Consider the following 21,979-nt stretch of genomic DNA (forward strand, 5'->3'; position numbering starts at 1 on the left):
CTTCTCATAGTGAACCCAAAATGTAACACTATACCAGCTACTAGGAAGACAATTAACTCTATCCCAGGACAGTAGCTTACACAGAGTTCTACTTCAAATACTGCTAATAGAAAAGGTTTTTTTGTTGTGGTGATTCTAATTGATTGTGGGTTTTATTTGAGGTTGGTCAGATTCATGAGCCTCTCATAGTAGTTTGTGACCTCCTTTTCTATACTTGGGGGAAACATCTTCCTGAAGAGAGAGGAATAACAAAAGGTGCCCAAAATGGCAATTGTACCGTTATTAAGGGAGCCTATTTTTCATTGTACTTTTGCAATTCCTGAAGCGTCTTGAAATTCCATATAGTTTTTTAGGAATTTTTGAGTCATCTCTTTTTGATAGGAAATTTATAGATGCTGAGCCCTCCTTAGAAGCTTGCGCAAATGTGCATCTTCTGAATGGTGAACTGACCGAGTTTAGTAAAACTCTTCTGTTGCATTGTTGTTCTTAGCACTTTTCTAATTTCATAATGTTTTGCGTAAGCTGACATAGAAACCTGAACAGTAACTCTGAGTTTTTTATCAAATCCTTGGTTTTTAACATACATTAATTTTAAATTAGATTACTCGAAGATGAGGCTGCTCTAAGCCTTTAAACTGTCTTCATATGGTTTTTTCTCCTCTGTTAAATAGCTCTTCGATTTTTTTTTTTTTTTTTTTTTTTTTTTTTAGGTTTACTGCACCGAGCTTTCAGTGTTTTCTTATTTAATACAGAAAATAAACTGTTGCTGCAGCAGAGGTCAAATGCAAAAATTACATTTCCAGGTTAGTACTGAAACACATTGTATTTATCAAAATGTTTTATTTAAATCAATATTTAAAAAAATACGCCAGTCTAATCTTGCAGCATAAGTCATTCTGAGGTTTTAGAATTTACTGCTTTGGAGAGGAGATACTTCTAAATACTTTTAAGAGTTCAAGATGTACTTATCTTGTGCTCCCATTAGCTTACTTCATCCACTAGCTTATTGTTGTATATGTTCTTGGGAAATTATTGTTCCCTGACATGTTTGATCCTGTTTATGCAAGCGCAGAGTGTGTGTTGTTTACCTTCTCTGCTGCAAGACATATTTAGTGGAGTTGAAGAAATTGCTCTGGTAGCTGTGGAGGATGTTCTCATTCCACTGGTAAAGACACGTAGTTGATGCATAGTGGAGCCCTGCTGCCTGGAAGCAGTTGCATTGTGCTTCAGCGAGATGGGTGGACCTTTATCTGTGTATGTCTTAACAAACACTTTTTTAACTGTAGAAGTGACACTGTGGCCAAACTATATAGTGCATGATTTTTTTGAAGACTCCTGAACTGTTACTATGAAATTGCAAATGGGATGGCATAACAATAAGAAGTGGAGTGAAAGAAAAATACCTTACATGAGAGGTGTTGGTGGAAGCATAAAGCTGTCTGTTTCAGAATTTTGGATTGAAAACAAATTCAAGTGTTTCTAACCCTCTTCAACTTGAGGAAGAAAGAAGTTTTTTTTCTTCCAAGGGAATCTTTAGAGATTTTTTTTTTAAATTTTTTCGTTGACTGCTATCTAATAAAAATGCTTCAGTGTTGTTTGTAGGTAATCTGGCTCTATTTTAGATGCTTTTGAGCTAGACTTTTACAGATAAAAGGTTGGCCGATCACAGTTATTCTACATAAATGAGAAGTAATTTTTAATATATGTGAAGCAGAGAATATAGAGGGTCTGTCCTTCAAACACGAGCATAAACTGCTTATTTACTTCTACTTACTGTCAGCTGGTCTTGAAGCTCTGGGAGTATTTTCAATATTCTGTTGCATATAAACTCCCAAAAGTAATTTTAATTAGCACTTGCAGGGTAAACAAGGTCTTTATAAACTGGGTCTCTAAGTAGATGCTATCTTGGGTATGAGAATGCATGTCTTCATGTGTATCAAACACTAACCTGCAAAGTGGTACTTGGTAGATGCAAATCCTGGTGCAAAATATGTAAAGAAAAATAAGAGGTGAAAATATCCTCCTTCCTCTCTGACCCTCCTCTGCAAAAAAAGAAACAAAGCTGTAATGTGTTGAATAACCATCCTATGTCTCCGGGGGTTTTTTGGTGGGTTTTTTGGTATTTTTTCCTAATACTTTATGCGTGTCAAAAGTGTACTGATACAAACTTCTTGCAGATTGTTTTACCAACACTTGTTGCAGTCATCCTCTAAGCTATCCACTAGAACTGGAAGAAAATAATGCCATTGGTGTTCGGAGAGCAGCACAGAGACGACTGAAAGCAGAGTTAGGAATTCCCATGGAGCAGGTAAAGGAGGAAGGGAGAAAGAGGAATTCTTGCCAATGTTTGCCATTTTACAGACTCACTGCATCAGGGTCAGCCTGAAACCTAAAAGTGAGTTTAACTTTGGAGATGTTGAGAACTGGGTGAATTTGAGACTTCTTCATCTATATTTCAGAGTCTCAAAGGCTTGTCTCAGTAAATGGTATTTTAGAATATTGCACTGCTCAAACTAAATGTGAGCCAAAGAGTAAATCGCACGGTAATGAAGGATTGTGTTGCTTCAGGTCTGACTATGGGTGCCTACGTGTTTTCCGGCTGGGCAGGCTGGGGACAGGCAATGTGCCGTCCTTCCTCCAGGCCGATGGCAGAGTGCTGTGTGCGTTCTGTACGACTGGTGCTCCTGGAGGGCATCGCTGTGAGCTGCTGCCAGCATCCGTGTACAAGTCCCTCTGCAATCCTGAGTTTCCTATGGGAAGTAGGGTGGTCTGGGCACTCGTTTCTTCCAGAGCAATCACACAGCCCATTTCTGGCTACCTGCCTTTCTGGTGGCAGTGAGGGAGTGCACAGAGAGCAGGGTGAAGCTGGCTGAATTATACTCGTGGTCGATACCCCTTTCCACATTTTGTAACTAACTGCATTTGTGTCGTGGGACATGGGAGAAGCAGTGTGCTACTGGGAAGCATGATGGTTAGGTTGTCCCCAGAATTAATTACCTCATCTGCAGCTTGCACAGATCCTGGTAGATCAGGGTTATGTGTGGTCTGTCAGTATGCAGTTCTGACCTTGGCTTTAAGTAGTTGTCAAGTGTTTTCCTTGGGAGGTAAGGGGCAGGTGCAAGCGTGTTCATCAGTGCTTCAGTAAGTGCATGTTAAGGTCTGGTAAACTTTATTTAAAACTTAATGTACAGAAGAAATCTGCTCAAAATATTACAGGGTGAGTCTGACTAGAGAAATGCTGTACAATTCATGTCATCGAAGTGCAATAAAATTGTTTTTTCATAGTAATTCTTCATGAAGAAGTACATTGCAGTTGTACACATGGGGGAAAAATAATGTTTAAGGAAGAGCGTAATACCTGTAATTCTTCTGTAATACCTGGTAGTGCAATTGTTCTGGTTTGGCACCAGTTCTGACAAGTGTTTTGGTTGTAGGTAACTCCCGAAGAAATCTCCTATCTGACACGAATTCACTACAAGGCCAAGTCTGATGGGATCTGGGGTGAACATGAGATAGACTATATCTTATTTGTACAGAAGGACGTAACGCTGAATCCCGATCCTAATGAGATCCAAAGCTACTGCTATGTGACACAGAAAGAACTGAAACAGCTCTTGGACAAAGCCTCCAAGAACGAAGTTAAGATTACTCCGTGGTTTAAACTAATTGCAGAGACCTTTCTTTTTAAGTGGTGGGATAACTTGCCTAACTTGAACAAATTTGTTGATCATGAAAAAATACACCGAATGTAAATAGCTGGGGTGAAAGATGCTGAAGGCTAGCAGTGATGTGCTGTCTCATTAATACTATGGTAACTTGTGACTTTTGAGTGCAGAAAAGCGATCCACCCGGAGCATGTTTAACAAAAACTTTATATAGAGATGGTTAGAGCCAATGTTTTTTCTTCTGTCTTCACCTGCTCTTCCCCCCAGCCCTGTTCCTCTTGGGTGAGTTAAGCTCGGATCTCACGTGAAATGGGTAATGGTAATGTAAGAAACCCCCTGGGTTCATCTTTCTCCATTACCTGGCATGATACGAAGGATCCTCAGCCTGTGCGTGCCCAGTTTGCTCTTCCCTCCTTGCATAACTACACACGCTGGCACAGAAGTTTGGGCACCTCCTGTCCAGCTCATTTGGTAGAGCTGGTACATTCCCAACTGTACAGGACTACACCTTCTAAAATAGTGACTAGAATTTGACTTCTGCACTGACGTTGAGAAGACTAGTTGCCTGAAGAAAAGAACAATTAAATCAAAGTAATCAGGATTATTTTAATTGCAGAAAGCAAATCTCTTCAGCTACTGTACTCTATAATTAACCAAGCTCATAAAAGCTTAAGTAATTGGATCGTCTGCGTGGACTGAGTTTCACTTTGAAGTGCTGCAATATGTGTCATAGCTTTAGATAATAAACATTGGGGGGGACATCTCAAAAAAAAAAAAAAAGGAAATAAAGAAAGAAAGGTTAATTATACCAAATGTAAATGGTACCTGCCTAATAAAGGAAGTAGCCTGTCTTTGGAGAAGGGATATGCATTCACTGACTCTTCTCTACCTTCCAGAGAACAAAGGCATCTTGATAAAAGCTTTTTTCCTGCAACACCTACTGTAATAGTCATTACTGGACAACTCAAACCCCTTGAACTCCAAAATTCAAGATTGACAATTTATGCACTTACACCAAGTCTTAATTTCAGTTAATCAGAAGTTGTACCAGAGTGCAGGAGCTAATCCTTTTTGATCTTGCAGTTCAATTGCTACTAACAGGAGTAAAATGGAAGGCACTTTTTAATAAGACAAAAACATCAAGGCTATCTCAATTTGAATTAAAGATTTTGGGGTTTGTTTGGGGTTTTTTCCCCCAAAAAAGCTTAATTGTGATTTCTTCTGTTAGCAGACTACTCAACCTAGATTTCTTAAGTTAACTTGTCCCAGAGGTGTCTTGATGAAATAAGATGTTTTTCATACCATCTCCTTGCATGTAAAACATGCTTGTAACTAGTCTGTCTGGTTTCAAGGTAAAACTGATTTTTTCCAGTAGTTAACATGTTTCTCTTTCTCATCCCAGTTGTGACTGCAGCACTGAAGCTTCTATGTGCCAGCACCTCTAGTGGCTCAAGACTTAAAGGTTTTAGAGCCAAGTTTGTTGTATGTTGACCTGAATTGATGTATTGTTATGATGGGTTGATGCTGGCTGGATACCAGGTGCCCACCAAAGCCGCTCTATCACTCCCCCCCTCAGCTGGACAAGGAAGAGAAAATATAACAAAAGGCTCATAGGTCAAGACAAGGACGGGGGGAGATCACTCAACCAATTATTGTCATAGGCAAAAAACAGACTTGACTTAGCGAAAGAACAAAATCAATTCAATTTACTACCAATCAAATCAAAACAAGGATAATGAGAAGTAAAACCAAATCTTAAAAACACCTTCCCCACACCCCTCCCTCCTTCCCAGGCTCAACTCCACTCCTGGTTCTCTCTACCTCCTCCCCCCCAGCAGCACAGGGGGACAGGGAATGGGGGTTATGGTCAGTTCATCACACCTTGTCTCTGCCGCTTCATCCTCTTCAGGGGCAGGACTCCTCACACTCTTCCCCTGCTCCAGCGTGGGGTCCCTCCCACAGGAGACAGTCCTCCATGAACTTCTCCAATGTGGGTCCTTCCCACGGGCTGCAGTTCTTCACGAACTGCTCCAACATGAGTCCCTTCTGTGGCATGCAGCCATTCAGGCACAGACTGCTCCAGCGTGGGCTCCTCCCTCCACAGGACCACAGGTCCTGCCAGGAGCCTGCTCCAGCGCGGGCTTCCCACGGGGTCACAGCCTCCTTCGGGCACCCACCTGCTCCACCATGGGGTCCTCTCTCCCCGGGCTGCAGGTGGAGATCTGCTCCCCCGTGGACCTCCCTGGGCTGCAGGGGGACAGCCTGCCTCACCATGGTCTTCCCCACGGGCTGCAGGGGAATCTCTGCTCCGGCACCTGGAACACCTCCTCCTCCTCCTCCTGCACTGACCTGGGGGTCTGCAGGGTTGTTTCTCTCACATGCTCTAGCTCCTCTCTCTGGCTGCTGTTTCTGTTCTGCAGCAACTTTTTCCTCTTCTTATATCTGTTATCCCAGAGGTGCTGTCACTGTCACTGATGGGCTCAGCCTTGGCCAGCGGTGGGTCCATCTCAGAGCCGGCTGGCATTGGCACTGTCAGACACAGGGGAAGCTTCCAGCAGCTTCTCACAGAAGCCACCCTTGTAGCCCCCCCACTACCAAAACCTTGCCACACAAGCCCAATACAATTGTCTTGAAGCAAGTAATAGCGGTGAGGGAACAGTGATGCAATGTAACAGCTCTCCTGAATTCAGTGCAATCAGCCATACTACCTAAGTTAATGTATTAAGAGTACTTTTCAAATACTTACAAAATACTTTTTAAATAAAAGATTATCTTAAAAATAAGATTATGATTAAAATACCTAACCTAAAACCTTGGACCGTTGTTTTCTTTCCAGACTTTGAGCCGCATGGAAAACAATCTCTGACATTACTACACTGCAAACAACAACATGCCTACTAAAGGTCACTGAAGCAGTATGATGGGGGGTAGCAGGGCATAAATTTATTTCAACGAATTTCTACTTTTCTATTTCAGATGGCCAGCTTGGAGCAAAAGCTGACAAAAGCATAACCTGAAGTAGACTAATGTGCATAAGGAAGCTGAAAGCAAAGTTTTGCTAAAGAGGTCTTCAAAATCCCTTAGAAGTTTTGACATTAAAGTTTTTCTTGACATTGAACTTCTTTGCAGCATTACAATGTTTTTAATACCAAATTTATTACATGAATTAGATGAAGGAAACAATATGGATTTACACATAATGCTCCAATATGCTAAAGCTCACATCTGAACACTCAGCCTGTAGTGTTTAAAAATAGTTTAAAAAAAAATTAATAGTACTTTAAGGATTCTTCCCCCTTACCTTTTGGGGGTTTTGTTTGTTTTTAACATGCATATTTCATTGGATTCCAGTTTAATCTTTAAAACTGTGCATTTTAATTGTATTGTTCAGGCAGCACATTTATAATGCACAATTTTCCTAACCTCTAGGTAATTCCTACCTTGTTCTTGACCAGCTAGGGACAAAAAGGGAATATTTCACGTTTGACAATATATTTACCCTTGAACAGATACAGAATTTTTGTCCATCAGCTTCTGAAGAGAAAATGTTTTCCTAAGCAGAGAGTGACAGTAGCATAATTGACATGCACTCAGGACAAAATTCCAATCTGATCCTCATTTTCTACATAATCTGACATATTAATATTGATCTGAAATATTAAAAGTTCTAAGTTGTAATCTTCCCTGCCCATGCTGCCTTAGGTCATTACAGATGGCAGGTCAGTACTAAAACTGCAATGATTCCTCCAGCCTCAGTCACCGTTTAGCTGACTAAACTGGCGAGTATTTCTCCCATTCCTTCAAAACTGGTTCGGTGCATGAACACTGACTTTGTGCAGTACTTGTCAGTCTGCCATTACCTCCCCACCAATTTCAGCCTTCACCTACAACGTAAACTCACCACTTACTATATATCAAAGAACTAACTTGCACACAGAAACCCAAACCTTACTGATGCAGTACCTTATGAAGCTGTGCGCTTTTAATTCTGACAGCAGCTTTATTAACAAATACTTCATGTTTCTAGATTTAACCTCGTTTTAAATCTAGTTTTACATAAAACTTCAAATGCTTTATTGCTACATGATGGTCAGTAGTAAGAAAATGGAATGAAGTGGTATTTTTGATGGCTACTTAGAAATGGTTTGTGCCACTGCTATCAACAAATTTCTCATAGTATTATTAACCCACTTTAAAACACCAAGATCAAAGTATCAGAACTTTCCCTCTCCAAGCTTCAAGTATCTTAACCACTAACACAAAACACGTACTTTTAAAATATATTACTAAAAAGGAAAACAGGACTAGAAATTAGTTTTTAAAAGCTATGTTTAATTAGTTTTAATTCAGAAGACTGCTTATCTTCTCTGTGTTTTACCAGATTTTCTCTTTCCAGCCAGCAGATGTTTTGGCTTCAAGTCAAATATGTGTCTGTCTCCCTCTCCTTTCCTGCCCAGGCGATTCATTTTCTTCTGAGCTTTCTTTGCCATAGTCTTGACCTTCTTCACCATCTATTTAAAAACAAACAAACATGCAGAGTAACTTCCTTAGTAGCTCAGGCAACTAGCTTTACCTTTTAAAAAACCACAAAGCTAGATGATTTTAACAAGGACATTAACTAACACTGAACATACACCACCATCTGCAACTCTGGAACAGTATCACTGCAAGTGACACTAATCCTCCTTTGTGAAACTCTCCATTCTCCAGTACGCTAACAAAATGATCACACTATCCCTGGAATTCCTAACTTGCTAAAGGTGGAACTCCACAGTTTGCAGAACTCTTCCTTCATACTTGCATTTAGAGACAAAAATTCAAAATGTACTTTCTTACCCTGTATTATTACATGTTACTTGTACGAACGAAGTAGGCATTTTTAAAGTATAGAGAGTTCAAATGAACAGAAGATGAAGCTGCAAACAGAAGAAAGATGAACTCTGGACAAACATAACCAGCCTAGTATGAAGTTTCCCAGAAGCTGGTTTAAGTACAATCGTGCTGGTTTAATTGCTATAAATAACAAACCTTTTCATCACGAAGACCAGAAACATCCCGTGGTGTGCGAGAGGAGCTGCGACTGCGTGCCACAGATTTCGGGGTTTCAGACTCATCACGTTTACGTTTCCTTGTAACACTACGGGACCTTCTCACATAATGTGCCTGCAATTCAAAACATCACTTTAATCATTAGAAACAATCAGCTCAGACATGCTCCATTTCTAATTAGACTAATACAAAAAAACAGGAAGTGGACTGCTGTGATACATTATATTGGCTATCTCACAGTAACATAAAGACCTTGTCAACTGTTGATCACTGCCTTTCTGTCCTACAGTAATACTCAAATTTCGGTGAATATTAGCATATTCTTCACACAATTATTAACTCCAGTTTTCTGATTTTTTTTCTGAGTAGATGTATAAATAATGGATAAAAAGACACAGACAAATTAATGAATAGCAATACTGAAGCAATTTAGCAACAGCAAAAAAGCAATGAAGAAACCCACACTGATTTAGTGCCCTGTTTATAGAGCAAAGCCCTAAAGAATTTTGGACATGAAGACTTACCACCCTACAGTGTAAGTATTAAATTCCTCCTCACCGAGATCGCTCCTAAATCAACATGGCATGTCAGCTCTGAGAAGCATAAATGCTTGCTTCAGATGGGTAGTGTTGACATTCCTTGTTTCCTAACTCCTTGTTTAGTCAAAGAATTTAAGGTCTCAAGATGTAGATAGCCATAATACTGCTGGATTTGCTGTACAAAATGGATTTTTTAAAAATTTCTGATAAAATGAAATGTCTCCTGAAGGCAAATCTACGTTTGAAGTACTTTAGCTGCCTTACATCTAAAGATGCCGGCTGCCCTCAAAAACTTCAATAACAACTCACAGGATTAATGAACCGTGAAAAGATAAGCCTGATCTGACATTACTGCTATTTCTGACATAGTGTCTCATCCAACAAAGCAGACTTGAAAATTAAGTATGTTCAGCCAAACCCCGTTCTTGAATCCTATACAAATTCCAAAAGAGTTCTAACAGAAAGCAGTGCATACATATATATGCAATTCTTGATAAATGTTTATTTTTTCAGCCTACCCAACATGTTTTGATCACATCACTCAAAAATTCCAGTATCGACTGCCTCATCTGGGTTTCCTATTTTCTCCTTAATAAATCCCACCTCTCTCATGCCAACTGTAATACGCATTTCAAATGTGCTCAAAGAAATTTAGCATGTAATGACATTGATCTCTTTTACATAAACATTGTGTTTAATTAGCAAAAACTTACATCATCTTTATTAGTCATGTCCAGTCCAAGATCAGTCATTTCTTTCTCTAGCACCTTCCGCTGGACCTGTAAAAAGACAGTTAAAAAAACATGTTTGTTTCAAAAAAGTATGGTTCTATCTTATTTTTTTGTCTTAATATACCACCACAAGCCCATTATATTCACTACACATTTATTCCTTTGGCACATCCCACAAGCAGATAATGGAAGTCGTAACTTCACATTTCCTTGATTGCAATTTAATTCTCTTCACTGATAAATCCTTCTTCAAAGGATTGCAATGTCCCAGCATTCTCTAAAGATCTTTCAAATTGTTTGCCTTTTTGGGAGGAAGGTGACAAAGAGGGGTGTTTCAGTCAGAAATGTTTCCTTCTCTCCCAAGAGGCACACACTTTGGGGAAGATAAGAAATATTGCATGCAAAATCAGCAAGATTTATTTTCTCAAAATGTCTAGTTATCAGTTTATTACTTTGCAATCGTCCTGGACTGGTCACAAGAGATTCTGACATTAGGAAGAGTGATACCTAGCTTCCAAAAAGAAACATACAATCTTTTCCAGCATAAGGAGGGCCCCATAAGAAATTTTACATGATTGTGATTTTAAGTAATTATACAATTCTCCTAATTATTTGAATTTAGAATAAACAAACAAACAACAACAATAACAACAATATATGATACAGCAACCCAATTAGAGCTGAACTGTATTCTTGAAAACTTTTTCTCCAATATACATGGAATTTTACAAAAGACTCACTTGTATGGCACAAAAAAAGGGCTACTATCACTCATTTGGTTTGGCCTCCACAACTAGGTAGTGACCAGAATGCCTAGGAGGACAGAAGGAAGCAAGTAGCAAGTGAGATGGCCAAACATGAGAAAAAGTGATCAGTTCCACTACCCAATACTGGTTTATGTTTTCATGAAGTTATTATACATCAGCAAGATTTTACTACAGAATATGTTCTATACTTGCCTTTTTAGCTGTTCTAGGCATCCTCGGACCTCGAGTATCTTTTTCCTTTGACTGCAGGATTTTCAGTTTCTTCTTTTCTCGGATCTGTTTTGCCAACTGTCGGATTTCCATCATTTCTTCATCTTCACTTTCTGGTTCACTGTCATATTCTCCAGCAGCTTCTCTCAGCTCTTCCTCTTTCTCCAGTTCTTCCAGTTTCTTAGATTTTGAAGAGATGAAATGAAAATCAAGATGCTCATCAAATCCTTGACTTAGAATCCTCAACAATACATTTTTGCATGGCCCAGGGCCATGACAGTATGCAGACCCTTCAAAGAAGGAACTACATTACCCAACAATGACCCCTCCAGCCATACTTAATGCAGTTGGTGATACAGATGACTGCAAACCTATGGGGGACACTACTACGCAGATTTATTTGATCACATAGCATTATAGTCTGGAGCTGCCCACTGCGTGAATGCAGATGTACTATACCGTGACCTGTGCTAGTTGTGCCATTTCTGGAAACACACTCTGAAAAAAACTTTCTCTTTCTACATTTAGCACAAGTCTGGAACACCAGCAATTCAGATGAACCCAACTGCAGAACCGGCAGGCTCTGTAGTCTGCACTCACTGCTTCTCCTCAACAACCAGCAAGAAATAAGAACAGTGCTCGTTATTAAATAAAAATGTTATAAATTGAGAATTCAGTCCACCTCCTTTAACGTCATACTCCAGCAGACATAGATTTGATGAGTGAATTTCATATTATTAATAATACATAAAATTTGTTAGCTACATTCCTTCTGGCTTAACTCAAAAAATGAAGAAATATAACTTCTCCTGCAAACCTTATATTTTAGGATGGAAAAGATAAGATCACTATCATTCTGACAAGGTAAAGCAATTTTCCATTCTTCTGAAATTCTGTCCTTGGTCATTCAGAAAACAGTATCTTTTCCCATGGGAAGTGCAGACAATGTAAAAGAACTTGTTCTCATGACATACTGTTTTTAATCTACAAATACAGTAATTTACACTAAACAAATAAAGGGATAAAGAGGCAAGAAAAGTGTAAAAAGAATAATTGAAAACTCACTTTCATTATATCCGGATCAATGTAGTCAAGTATATTATGACCTTCCCATATCTCTGGTATCTTATCATATTTTTCAGATGAATTCATTAAGTCCCAGTATTCTTAAAAATATAACAAAAGTTAATAAAGAGACAAAAATAATTTCAAAGAATGTTCAATGACAGAAAACAACATTCAGATCATAATAAAAAAAAAAGTACCATATCCTTAAGTGGCAAGAATTTGGTAGCATCTCTGACATATTCACAAACACTTCTAACTCCTTCCTACCACCAAATATTGTTCAATGACATGATCCACTGCCAAACCATAATAAGCAACAGATACTCAGCTGAAACAAAATACATGCATTCTCTCTCATATTGATACTTTCTTAACAAAGAGAGCATCAAGAATTAATGAGGTAGTACAATATAAAATGGAAGGGAAAAAAAACACTTGAATCATCAGACCAGTCATTGTATGTCTGGGACTCTATAACAGGAAACAACCGAGTGGTATTATGACATGAGTTCTGGAACAGATAGTATGCAACGGTATAGTATGCATAGTATGGCATTGGTAATTAGTTGAAAAGAGTCAGGTTTAGGTATTCTCCCTTAAGACTGAAGTAGCCAAACTTTACTGCTTAATAATAATACTGATTTTTAGATAATACTTACTCTGAAGATCCAAAACATAATCATCTCCCATTTCAAGTTCAAGATCTCTCTCCTGCAAAGACATGTGTGGCTTTATATACCATCTAATTTAAAATCTATGGGCTAATACAGCAGATTTAAAATCCATTTGCTCATTTCCTAATTAAGAGATGCCACTTACCAATTTCCTCCTGGGTGTGTCTACTTCCATGCGTTTCTTACGTGTTACTGCTCCCTCAGGTATAAAAGGCAGCCGCTCCTGAAATTAATGCAACAACCCACCCCAATAAAAAAGGGAAAAAAAGTTTGAATCTTTTTTTTTTTAATAATGCTATAAATCACCATTGCAGAGTAATGTACTTCTAAAGAATAAAAATGCCAAGCTGATTATCCCACCAGCAAAGGCAGTTACAGATAAAAAATAAGCAAATTTCACCATATTAATCTGTTCACATGTTAAGACAAGAGAATTCTTATTCTACTTAAGAAGTGCTGGGAAATACACTAAGAAGTGTAAAGATGTAGCCTACCTTGTTATCTCTTTTGGTTGGCATGGCCAAGTGTAATCTATTCAATACTTCATTCACTTTATTTCCTTTCATTTTAGTATCAACACGATGGGCCAACAGTCTGTCACAGGCCTGAAAGCGTACATGACAACATTAGGTAAGGAATGAAGCCTTCCTGATACAACAAATGACACAGTAGGCTTTCAATCCCAAATATCTCACTTCACATCTCATCTTCTCTCTAATATCTTACCTCTCTAGCTCTCAAGAAAGCACTGAATTATTTTATATAAAAAGTATCATGGGAAGATGTATGCGATCCTTTTATTTTTTTTTATGATGAGCTGACAATAAGAGAAAGCAACAGGACTCAGAAAAAAATCACCAAATGTTTTTTAAAATATGACTTTTATTAGATATCATTTTTCATTTGCACCCAAGTCCACTGAGGCTCAACAGGCTACAAAGGATAACATACTTAAAGTTTATCAATCACTGTAATGCACAGTTCAACTGAGATTAAATTCATACAAATGAGGCAAAATGTTAGCTGTTCATTTGGAATGAAATTGAGAGAAGAGAGACTTACCTCTGTTTTAACTTGCATTACACCTTCTTCTGTTAGAGTACTTGTCTCTATTACAGAAAATCCTTCTGCTTCAAAAGTTTCAAATATTTTCTAAAATAGAAACATCCCAAAGAATGACATTCTGCTCATTTCTTAATATACTGATACATTAAGAACAGAACTCTTAATCCAATATCAATACATGCAACTTGTTACTATTTTATTAGAACGTGTTTCTAAAAACATGACAGAAACTTTACAACTACAGTTCTATTTAATCTGTTTCTTCTTTTATAAGCAAATAACTACTTTCTAAAAGGCACCTATAAATGACCCATAAGGAAAAAAGAAAAAGAAAAAAACAGTGACAGAAACACAAATTCTATGTGTCCTTGAACTTGTAGATACATAAGAAATAGCCCTGCATATACACAACGCGTTGCCCAGCGGGACCTTCTACTGCAACTGTTCAGCTACACCTCTCAGTGTAGTGCTCATTGTCTCTGAACTTTTACTGAAATAATTATTGAACAAGGCTATTCAGTCTTACTTCCAACTACAGTAGTAACTGAAAGTTCCCACAGCGTCAGAGATTTCTGAAACCACTAAGGACTTACTTTCTGTCTCGCATTTACGATATTCAGGCAAGCATATACATTATCATAGAATCATAGAATCATTTAGGTTGGAAAAGACCTTCAAGATCATCGAGTCCAACCATCAACCATGCCCAATACGCCATGTTCTGGAGTGCCTTGTCTACGTGCTTTTTGAACACCTCCAGGGATGGTGACTCAACCACTTCCCTGGGCAGCCTTTTTCAAGACCTGACAACCCTTTCAGTAAAGAAATTTTTCCTAATATCCAACCTAAACCTCCCCTGCCACAACTTTGAGGACATTTCCTCTCGTCCCATCACCAGCCACCTGACAGAAGAGACCAGCACCCACCTCACTACAACCCCCTTTCAGGTAGTTGTAGAGAGCAATGAGGTCTCCCCTTAGCCTCCTTCTCTCCAGACTAAACAGCCCCAGTTCCCTCAGCCACTCCTCATAAGACTTGTGTTCCAGGCCCCTCACCAACTTAGTTGCCCTTCTCTGGACATGTTCCAGCACCTCAATGTCTTTCCTGTAGTGAGGGGCCCAAAACTGAACACAGTACTCAAGGTGCAGCCTCACCAGTGCCGAATACAGGGGAACAATCACTTCCCCACTCCTGCTGGCCACACTATTTCTGATACAGGCCAGGATGCCGTTGGCCTTCTTGGCCACCTGGGCACACTGCTGGCTCATATCCAGCCGGCTGTCAACCAGCACCCCCAGGTCCTTTTCTGCCGGGCAGCTTTCCAGCCACTCATAGAATCATAGAATCATTTAGGTTGGAAAAGACCTTCAACATCATTGAGTCCAACCATTAACCAGGTCCACTAAACCATGTCCTGAAGTACCCTGTCCACTCGCTTTTTGAGTATCTCCAGGGAAACCACTTCCCTGGGCAGCCCATTCCAATGTCCCCAAGCCTGTAGCACTGCATGGGGCTGTTGTGACCCAAGTGCAGGACCCTGCACTTGGCCTTGTTGAACCTCATACAACTGGCCTCAACACATCGATCCAGCCTGTCCAGATCCCTCTGTAGAGCCTTCCTGCCCTCGAGCAGATCAACCCTCCCTCCCAACTTGGTGTCATCTGCAAACTTACTGAGGGTGCACCCGATCCCCTCATCCAGATCACTGATAAAGATATTAAACAGAACTGGCCCCAATACTGAGCCCTGGGGAACACCACCTGTGACCTGCTGCCAACTGGATTTCACCCCATTCACCACAACCCTCTGGGATCCTCCATCCAGCCAGTTTTTTGCCCAGCGAAGAGTACACTTGTCTAAGCCATGAGATGCCAGCTTCTCAAGGAGTATGCTATGAGAGACCATGTCAAAGGCCTTACTGAAGTTGAGATAGACAACATCCACAGCCTTGCCCTCATCCACTAGGCAGGTCACCTGGTCACAGAAGGAGATCAGGTTGGTCAAGCAGGACCTGCCTTTCATGAACCCATGCTGACTGGGCCTGATTCCCTGGTTGTCCTGGACTTGCCATGTGAGCACACTCAAGACGAACTGTTCCATAATCTTGCCCAGTACCGAGGTCAAGCTGACAGGCCTGTAGTTCCCTGGATCCTCCCTCCGACCCTTCTTGTAAGTGGACGTCACATTGGCAAGCAAAGTACACAGTACTTAAGAAAGATATGGGTCAAGACCTGGAAAGCTACTTTCCATTACACTATTAAACAGTTAGATAAAGAAATGATCATGTAAAAGTTTTTGCCCAATACAAATGATAGCCATCCACAACACTTGCGCCTATTTTTGTAAATGTCGGAAGAGAGAGAGAGGTGGGAGAAGTAGTCTAACCTGACTCTCTTCAGGAAGTTCTGCAATCCTCTTCACGTCACATTTGTTTGCAACAATTATAAGTGGCTAATAAAAAGAAAAAAAGAATCATAATTGAAGTTATCATGTTATAAAAACCTGGGGGTTATTAATAATGTAAACAAACCTACCTTGTTAGCAAACAGGGGCTTGATATTTCTGAAGAGCTCTACTTGCTCCTCCAGGCTATGTCCGCACTGCTCAGACACATCCATCACGTAAAGCACAGCAGCACGAAGATGTGCAAGCGCAGTTATAGCCTGCATCTCAATGGTGTTCCTATCCTCCAAAGGATGATCCAAAATACCAGGAGTATCTACTACCTAAAATTAATGTAACTGTCAGGCCTTACTACAGGATAATTGATATGCTATTTCAGGACATGTGCTTGATTTCTGGTCAATATTGTCTTTTTTAAGACAGCACTATTCTTTCCTTTCAGTCAAAAGTAAGACTGTAAACTCAGCCAAATTTAGAATGTGAAAATGGAGTAATAGGAGAAGGATGAGGTTTCAGAATAACCAACACTCCAAGTATTGAACAAGTAGGAAAAGCCCTGCCCCAACCTGGCCCAGAATTTGACAGTGATAAAAAGTGAGCTGGCTTTAGTCAGTAATTCCATTGCCATTCTTCCCTCAAATTGAAAACACACCCATACATGTACATTTTTAGAATAGCTTTTGACTACTGCCCTCACTTGGCACACTGTACCTTGCGCAGCAGCTCTCAGACATAGTGTGTCTCATCAAGACACAAAAATGCAATTCACACTGCAAAATGGCAAACCAGATTACACCCAGTTAATTCTTTAAAGAAAATGCAAAATAGTAACAGTTCTTACCTGCCAACGCAGATACTTATAATCCATATGTCCCACAAAGAGAGATTTTGTGGTAAAAGCATAAGGCTGCACTTCTACATCTGCTCTTGTAACCTTAAAACAAGATTTATTCACACACATTTACTGAAAATTTCCTGCAAGCAGTGTATCATAATTATAATAAACTTCCTTTGCTACAAAAAAAGCTAAAAACAGTTATTCTGGCTTCTCTGCAAAAATTATCTATCAGAAAATATGTTAATGGGATACAGGCTATTTTGGAAAAGATAATAATTTTTAAGAGTGAAATATATTGTAGTTTTCCATTTATCCCTCCAGGAATTTCATTCAACCCTTACTCACACATTTGAATTTGCTGATGCTCACAGCAGACAGTGCCATAATGATATCAAATTGTTTAAATGTTACCTTGTTTTAACTAAATGGTACTCAGTATTATTTTTGAAAAAAACCATTCACATACCTTATTTATAAAGCTAGATTTTCCAACATTTGGGTAGCCACACAACAGAAGAGTTCTTGTATTGGGATCGATGGTTGGCAAACGAGACAAATGTTGTCGCACTGAAATGTTAAGAATATTTTTTAAGTATTTGCAATAATTTAAGTTTTACTGAAACGGAATTAAAATTCATATGCTGAACTGTTTATATACAAATTAATAACTTTTCTGACATAATTTAATTGATCATTTATGAAAACATATAATACTTTGTAAACTCCACAAGTATCTACGTACAACAAAAAAAGAAACTTAATAAATATTTAAAAAATGAAGACCACTATCTTTTAGCTAGAATGACCCCATCAAATCAGGCAATATAACCTGAAGGAATAATAAGCCTGAAGTAAGGCGTATTGTTTGGAAAATTTTTAGCAATATTTTTCAAATATATGTTAGTGAAAATAACGATAAATAAAAGCATGGCTATGACTTCTAAGAAAAGAAAAACATTTTAGAACTGTTAGTAATAAAATAAAATTTAAAGACTTTTCAAAGAGAAAACTATTTAGTTAAAAAATAAATTCTAAATATTTGGGGATTTTGAAACTATTTCTATGTTTCCTGTGTCTATATTCTGTACTAAACACATTCTGCTGTTATTAAGTGTAAGAATAAATTTTACATCCAATTCACATGCCTTATATTAGCCTATTTTTAACACAAACCTTGCTCCAAATATTCCAAGCTTTGTTTCTGTCTTTTGATAATTGTGCACATTCGTCCCAGAGCAGCACGTTTCAGCTGTTTGCAGCGGTAAAGGGAATCACCATACTTCATCAGCCGCACATAGTCTTTAGCAACACTGTGGAGACAAGAAACAAGAATTTAGCCAACAGTCAACCAGGCAGGTACAAAATTGAAGAAATTAATGTCCCTTACTTGTCAATCAGATTCTTGGCAATATTAATCTGCCCCAAAGCCAGCTTGTAGTGATCTTTGTCATAGAGAACATTCATCAAATCTGCATAAAAAGGATGAATATCCTAAAACAAAAGCATAAAGCAAAATTAAGCCTAATATTTTCTTTTTAAGATGACTATTTCTTGGCAACTATGTAAGTTCTTTTTTTTTCTCCAGTACAGCAACACAAAAAACAGTTTTCATTACTATCTTATGTAAGAAAAATAATCTGCTTGGTCATTAAATGCATAAATCTTAAATCACTTTGAATTTCTTTTGCAAACACATCTTGGACTCATACATATGAAGCTTCCATTTGATTTTTTGCTTTGTAAAATACTTTGTATTACAACTTTGAAAGGTTTTTTTTTTAAATAAGAAACTGCAAGAAGCCTGCAGAAGTAGTTTCTAAAAGCAAATTCACACTATACCAGAAACACAGCAACAATATTAATTCCTCCCTTTTTCTGAGCGCTACATTAAATTTCTGTTCAAGACTGGGTAAGAAGGGTTTCTTCAACTCCCAAATAAATCCTTTAGCTTTCCAAGGAAGCAGAATCTTTGGTTCAAATCTTTTAAACAAAATATTTCAGCTACTTATGTATTTATTTGCAGAATTTTCATCATGTGATGTTCAACAAAACACACAAGATATCTGTGGGAGTTCTGCAGTAATACTCACCGGATATGAAAACATCAGGAAAAAATATTATTGCAGGTCAACAATTTAAGCATGAGCAGAAAACTGCCTACATAAAAAGCCCCACTGGACATGTGGATCCAGTTGCAGTTGTTGGGAAGTTCAGACTATGTGCATCTTGTCAGAGTTTGTTTCCAACACTATCCTTTATGGGGCCAAGAACAATGTTTATGTTATCAAAGTAACTTCTGAAGAACTGAAGATGGGAAGCAATGCGATATATTTGGACATTTCTTACTTCCTGCAAGTATCTTCTAGGGAAGACTAATCATAAGCACAATTTACATAGACAAAGAAGAAATAAGCAGACACAACATACTTAAAAAACCCACACTTTCTTTCTCTTCATTCAACAGCAACTTCTGGCAAACATATTTGATCAGCTAAAACCTTCTAAAACCCACCCTTCGATGACCATCCATGGGCACAATTTAGACTTCCTTTTTTAGTAGGAACATACTATTTTTGCAGAACAAGTTTGCCTAAAATTACTCCCAGTAAAATCTACTGGGAATCAGTCAAAATCATCTACACAGTGAATCAGCAAGATGCCACTCAGGCCAAAATAAACTCAAATAAAACCAATATGCTGTTGAGGAAGTATTCCTAATACCGTGAAAGCAAAGGTCCTTTATGATCAAATGACAAAACACTTACATCTAATTTGGGGAAATCTGTTAAGATCTGAGTGAGTCTATCATGGTAATTTTGTTGAGTATATTTGACTTTTCGCATGTAAAAATGTCGAATCCGATGGATTTGATAATGTTTATGAATGACAGTTGGGGTCTTCCGCTGAGTCTTTGACAATGTCAAATCTATGAAGTCCTGCAATGAAGGAAAAATAATTATACAAATTGTCAAGTTCTTATAAAGCCATAAATTTCATTTTGGTGGAGGAGCACGCAGGCCAGTTAACCGCCTCCACACCATACATGGTTTGCAACGTATGTTTTAGGATAGGTTCCCATCTCTGGGTAATAACAAGCAGTTTGTACATTCCCCTCTGGTTTTCATTTCAACTGACTGAGGGTTGGCCTCCCATCCACACCTGCCACAGCAGCAGCTCGGGCAGCAACATGACAGGTACTGAGGAAGCACAGCAGGCCCAAAACCCCGCGAGGAGCTCCATGCACCATACTTTTAACGAAAGCTCCTTCCTCAGACTAGGTGAAAACTTCATTTTGAACGAGCGCGCAGGGATGAGGCTAAGCATGACACGGGGTTGGAAAACAGGGGGGATTTTTGTAGGGACCACCCCGACACCCCTGCGGGGCTGAGGAGAAGAGCAGCCCCAGTATCCCTCCTCAGGCCGCAGTGCCCCTCTCTGACAGGAACCCCCGCTCCCCCCCACACCACCCCCCGCATGGTACAGGCCGCCGGGCCCAGGAGCACTAGCCCAGGGCGAGCCCACGCGTCCCGCGGGAGGGGCAGGCGGCGAAGGCCGAGGCCACGCCGGCAGCGCGGGGCGGGTAGCGCTCTCCTCACGCGCGGCACGAGCGAGCCGCCGCCTCGCGGGAGGGGCTCTCCCCGCGCCGAGGGGCGCCGAGGGACGGCCGAGGGGGCGCGACGCCATTACCTTGGCGGACGGCACCACCGTAATCTTCTTGAAGTTGTAGAGCGCCATGTCGCCCGGCCGCCCGAGCCCAGCCGCACGCCGCCGGAAGAGAGAGCGGGGCAGCACCTCTCGCGAGAGACCCGCGCTTCCGTCCCCGGGAGGCAGGGCCGGGCTGAGGGCGGCCGCGGCCGAGGGGCTGCCTGGCGGCCCACCGCCCCCGTGCGGGCTCCAGGGCTGGGGAGACCCAGTCCGGCTTCGCTTGGGCCTCCCTCCCGCCGGACTGCGTGAGCTCGGGGTGCTGCGCGGCCGGTGGCAGGGTTGCTGGGGCCCGGACGGGCCTCGGGAGGCTCTGGGGGGCCCTGCCGTGGGGAGCGACACGCTGGATTAATTTGGGGTTTTACTGGAGAAGGACCAAGCCGTGAGCAGAGGTTCAAGAAATGGCCTGTTAGTATGTTCTAGACCAGTCACGTGGCCTGTAGGAACGCGAAGGCAAAACAGATCCTCACCCTGCTCAGTGATGTGATTGAAGGCTAGTTTCCACTAGCGCAAAGCAGGGGAGAACAAGGATCGGGGAAGGGACCCCGGTAACCCTACCGGTGCCAAGGGGCCCCTGACCCGTCTCCTCCCCAGGCTGGCACAGCAAGCAGTCTGCCCTGTGGCCCAGGAGTGTCACCCACCAGGTGGGTCAACAGGAGCAGCTCTCTGGATCACCCTGCAGATTGGAGGGGTTGCTGCCTGCAAGGGTGTGGGGGTCCTTATGGGATGCCTGGAAGAGCATCTTGTCATCGTACAAGACATACGGGCTGTTTAGAGAAAGGACCAAAGCTGGGAAAAGGGAGAGATTAAGGTGGATAAGGGAGGAAGAGGTGTAGGAAAAGGGAGAGAAAAGGGGGTAAAAGGCCGGTAGCACGCCACCAGGCTGGCCAGTACACGTGTCTGACCATGGCCTGCACACCCAATCACAACAGTCTGTCCTGCCCTATTAAACTCCATTTCTAACCATTTCCTTGGTTAAGGGGGCTCTCTGTTCTGTGTCTGTGTGTATGGAGCCAAGTGCCTGCCACAGGAAAAGGGGCAAAGATTCACAGCGGCCATGTGTCTGGGGTGCCAGGAACTGGAGGGACTGCACTGTGTGCATCCTGTATGTCAGTGTATGTATATATGTGTACGTATGTGTGTGTGTATGCATGCAGCTGGGAGACCAGGGGCTCCAGGGGCCAGCTACTGAATAATTTCAGTGTTGACAGTGTGGCTGGCCATGTGCACAAGCGTATCTGTACTCTGTGTGTGTGCTCCCACTGGGG

At 40.6% G+C, this 21,979-nt stretch overlaps 2 protein-coding genes across 3 annotated transcripts in view; one reads left to right on the top strand and one right to left on the bottom strand.

Annotated features, from left to right (window-relative positions):
• Positions 1–4,478, top strand: part of IDI1 (isopentenyl-diphosphate delta isomerase 1) — a 5,574-nt gene extending 1,096 nt beyond the window's left edge. Inside the window, exons 2-4 of the mRNA XM_010585544.1 lie at positions 711–803; positions 2,178–2,308; positions 3,435–4,478. Coding sequence (XP_010583846.1) covers positions 711–803; positions 2,178–2,308; positions 3,435–3,752 — 542 coding nt within the window. The 3' untranslated portion in view covers positions 3,753–4,478. The remainder of the gene's footprint in view (positions 1–710; positions 804–2,177; positions 2,309–3,434) is intronic.
• Positions 4,479–7,981: 3,503 nt separating this feature from the next.
• Positions 7,982–20,782, bottom strand: GTPBP4 (GTP binding protein 4). Of its 2 annotated transcripts, XM_010585558.1 has the most exons (17): positions 20,697–20,782; positions 19,775–19,945; positions 18,397–18,500; positions 18,183–18,319; positions 17,476–17,576; positions 17,013–17,105; positions 16,303–16,494; positions 16,154–16,219; positions 13,766–13,855; positions 13,198–13,308; positions 12,849–12,926; positions 12,689–12,740; positions 12,027–12,127; positions 10,944–11,141; positions 9,967–10,032; positions 8,694–8,828; positions 7,982–8,176 (listed from the first exon to the last, which is right to left on the bottom strand). In XM_010585558.1, exons 1-17 carry the CDS (start codon positions 20,742–20,744, stop codon positions 8,024–8,026), a joined length of 1,896 nt encoding a protein of 631 aa, XP_010583860.1. In that variant the 5' UTR covers positions 20,745–20,782; the 3' UTR covers positions 7,982–8,023. The 2 variants fall into 2 exon arrangements, with proteins under 2 accessions (XP_010583860.1, XP_010583868.1); XM_010585566.1 differs by lacking the exons at positions 18,397–18,500; positions 19,775–19,945 and having other exon boundaries at positions 8,016–8,176; positions 20,697–20,761.
• Between the last annotated feature and the right edge of the window lie 1,197 nt (positions 20,783–21,979).

This window comes from Haliaeetus leucocephalus, unplaced genomic scaffold (assembly GCF_000737465.1).
Source record: "Haliaeetus leucocephalus isolate CR32 unplaced genomic scaffold, Haliaeetus_leucocephalus-4.0 Scaffold0, whole genome shotgun sequence".
Lineage (NCBI taxonomy): Eukaryota > Metazoa > Chordata > Aves > Accipitriformes > Accipitridae > Haliaeetus > Haliaeetus leucocephalus.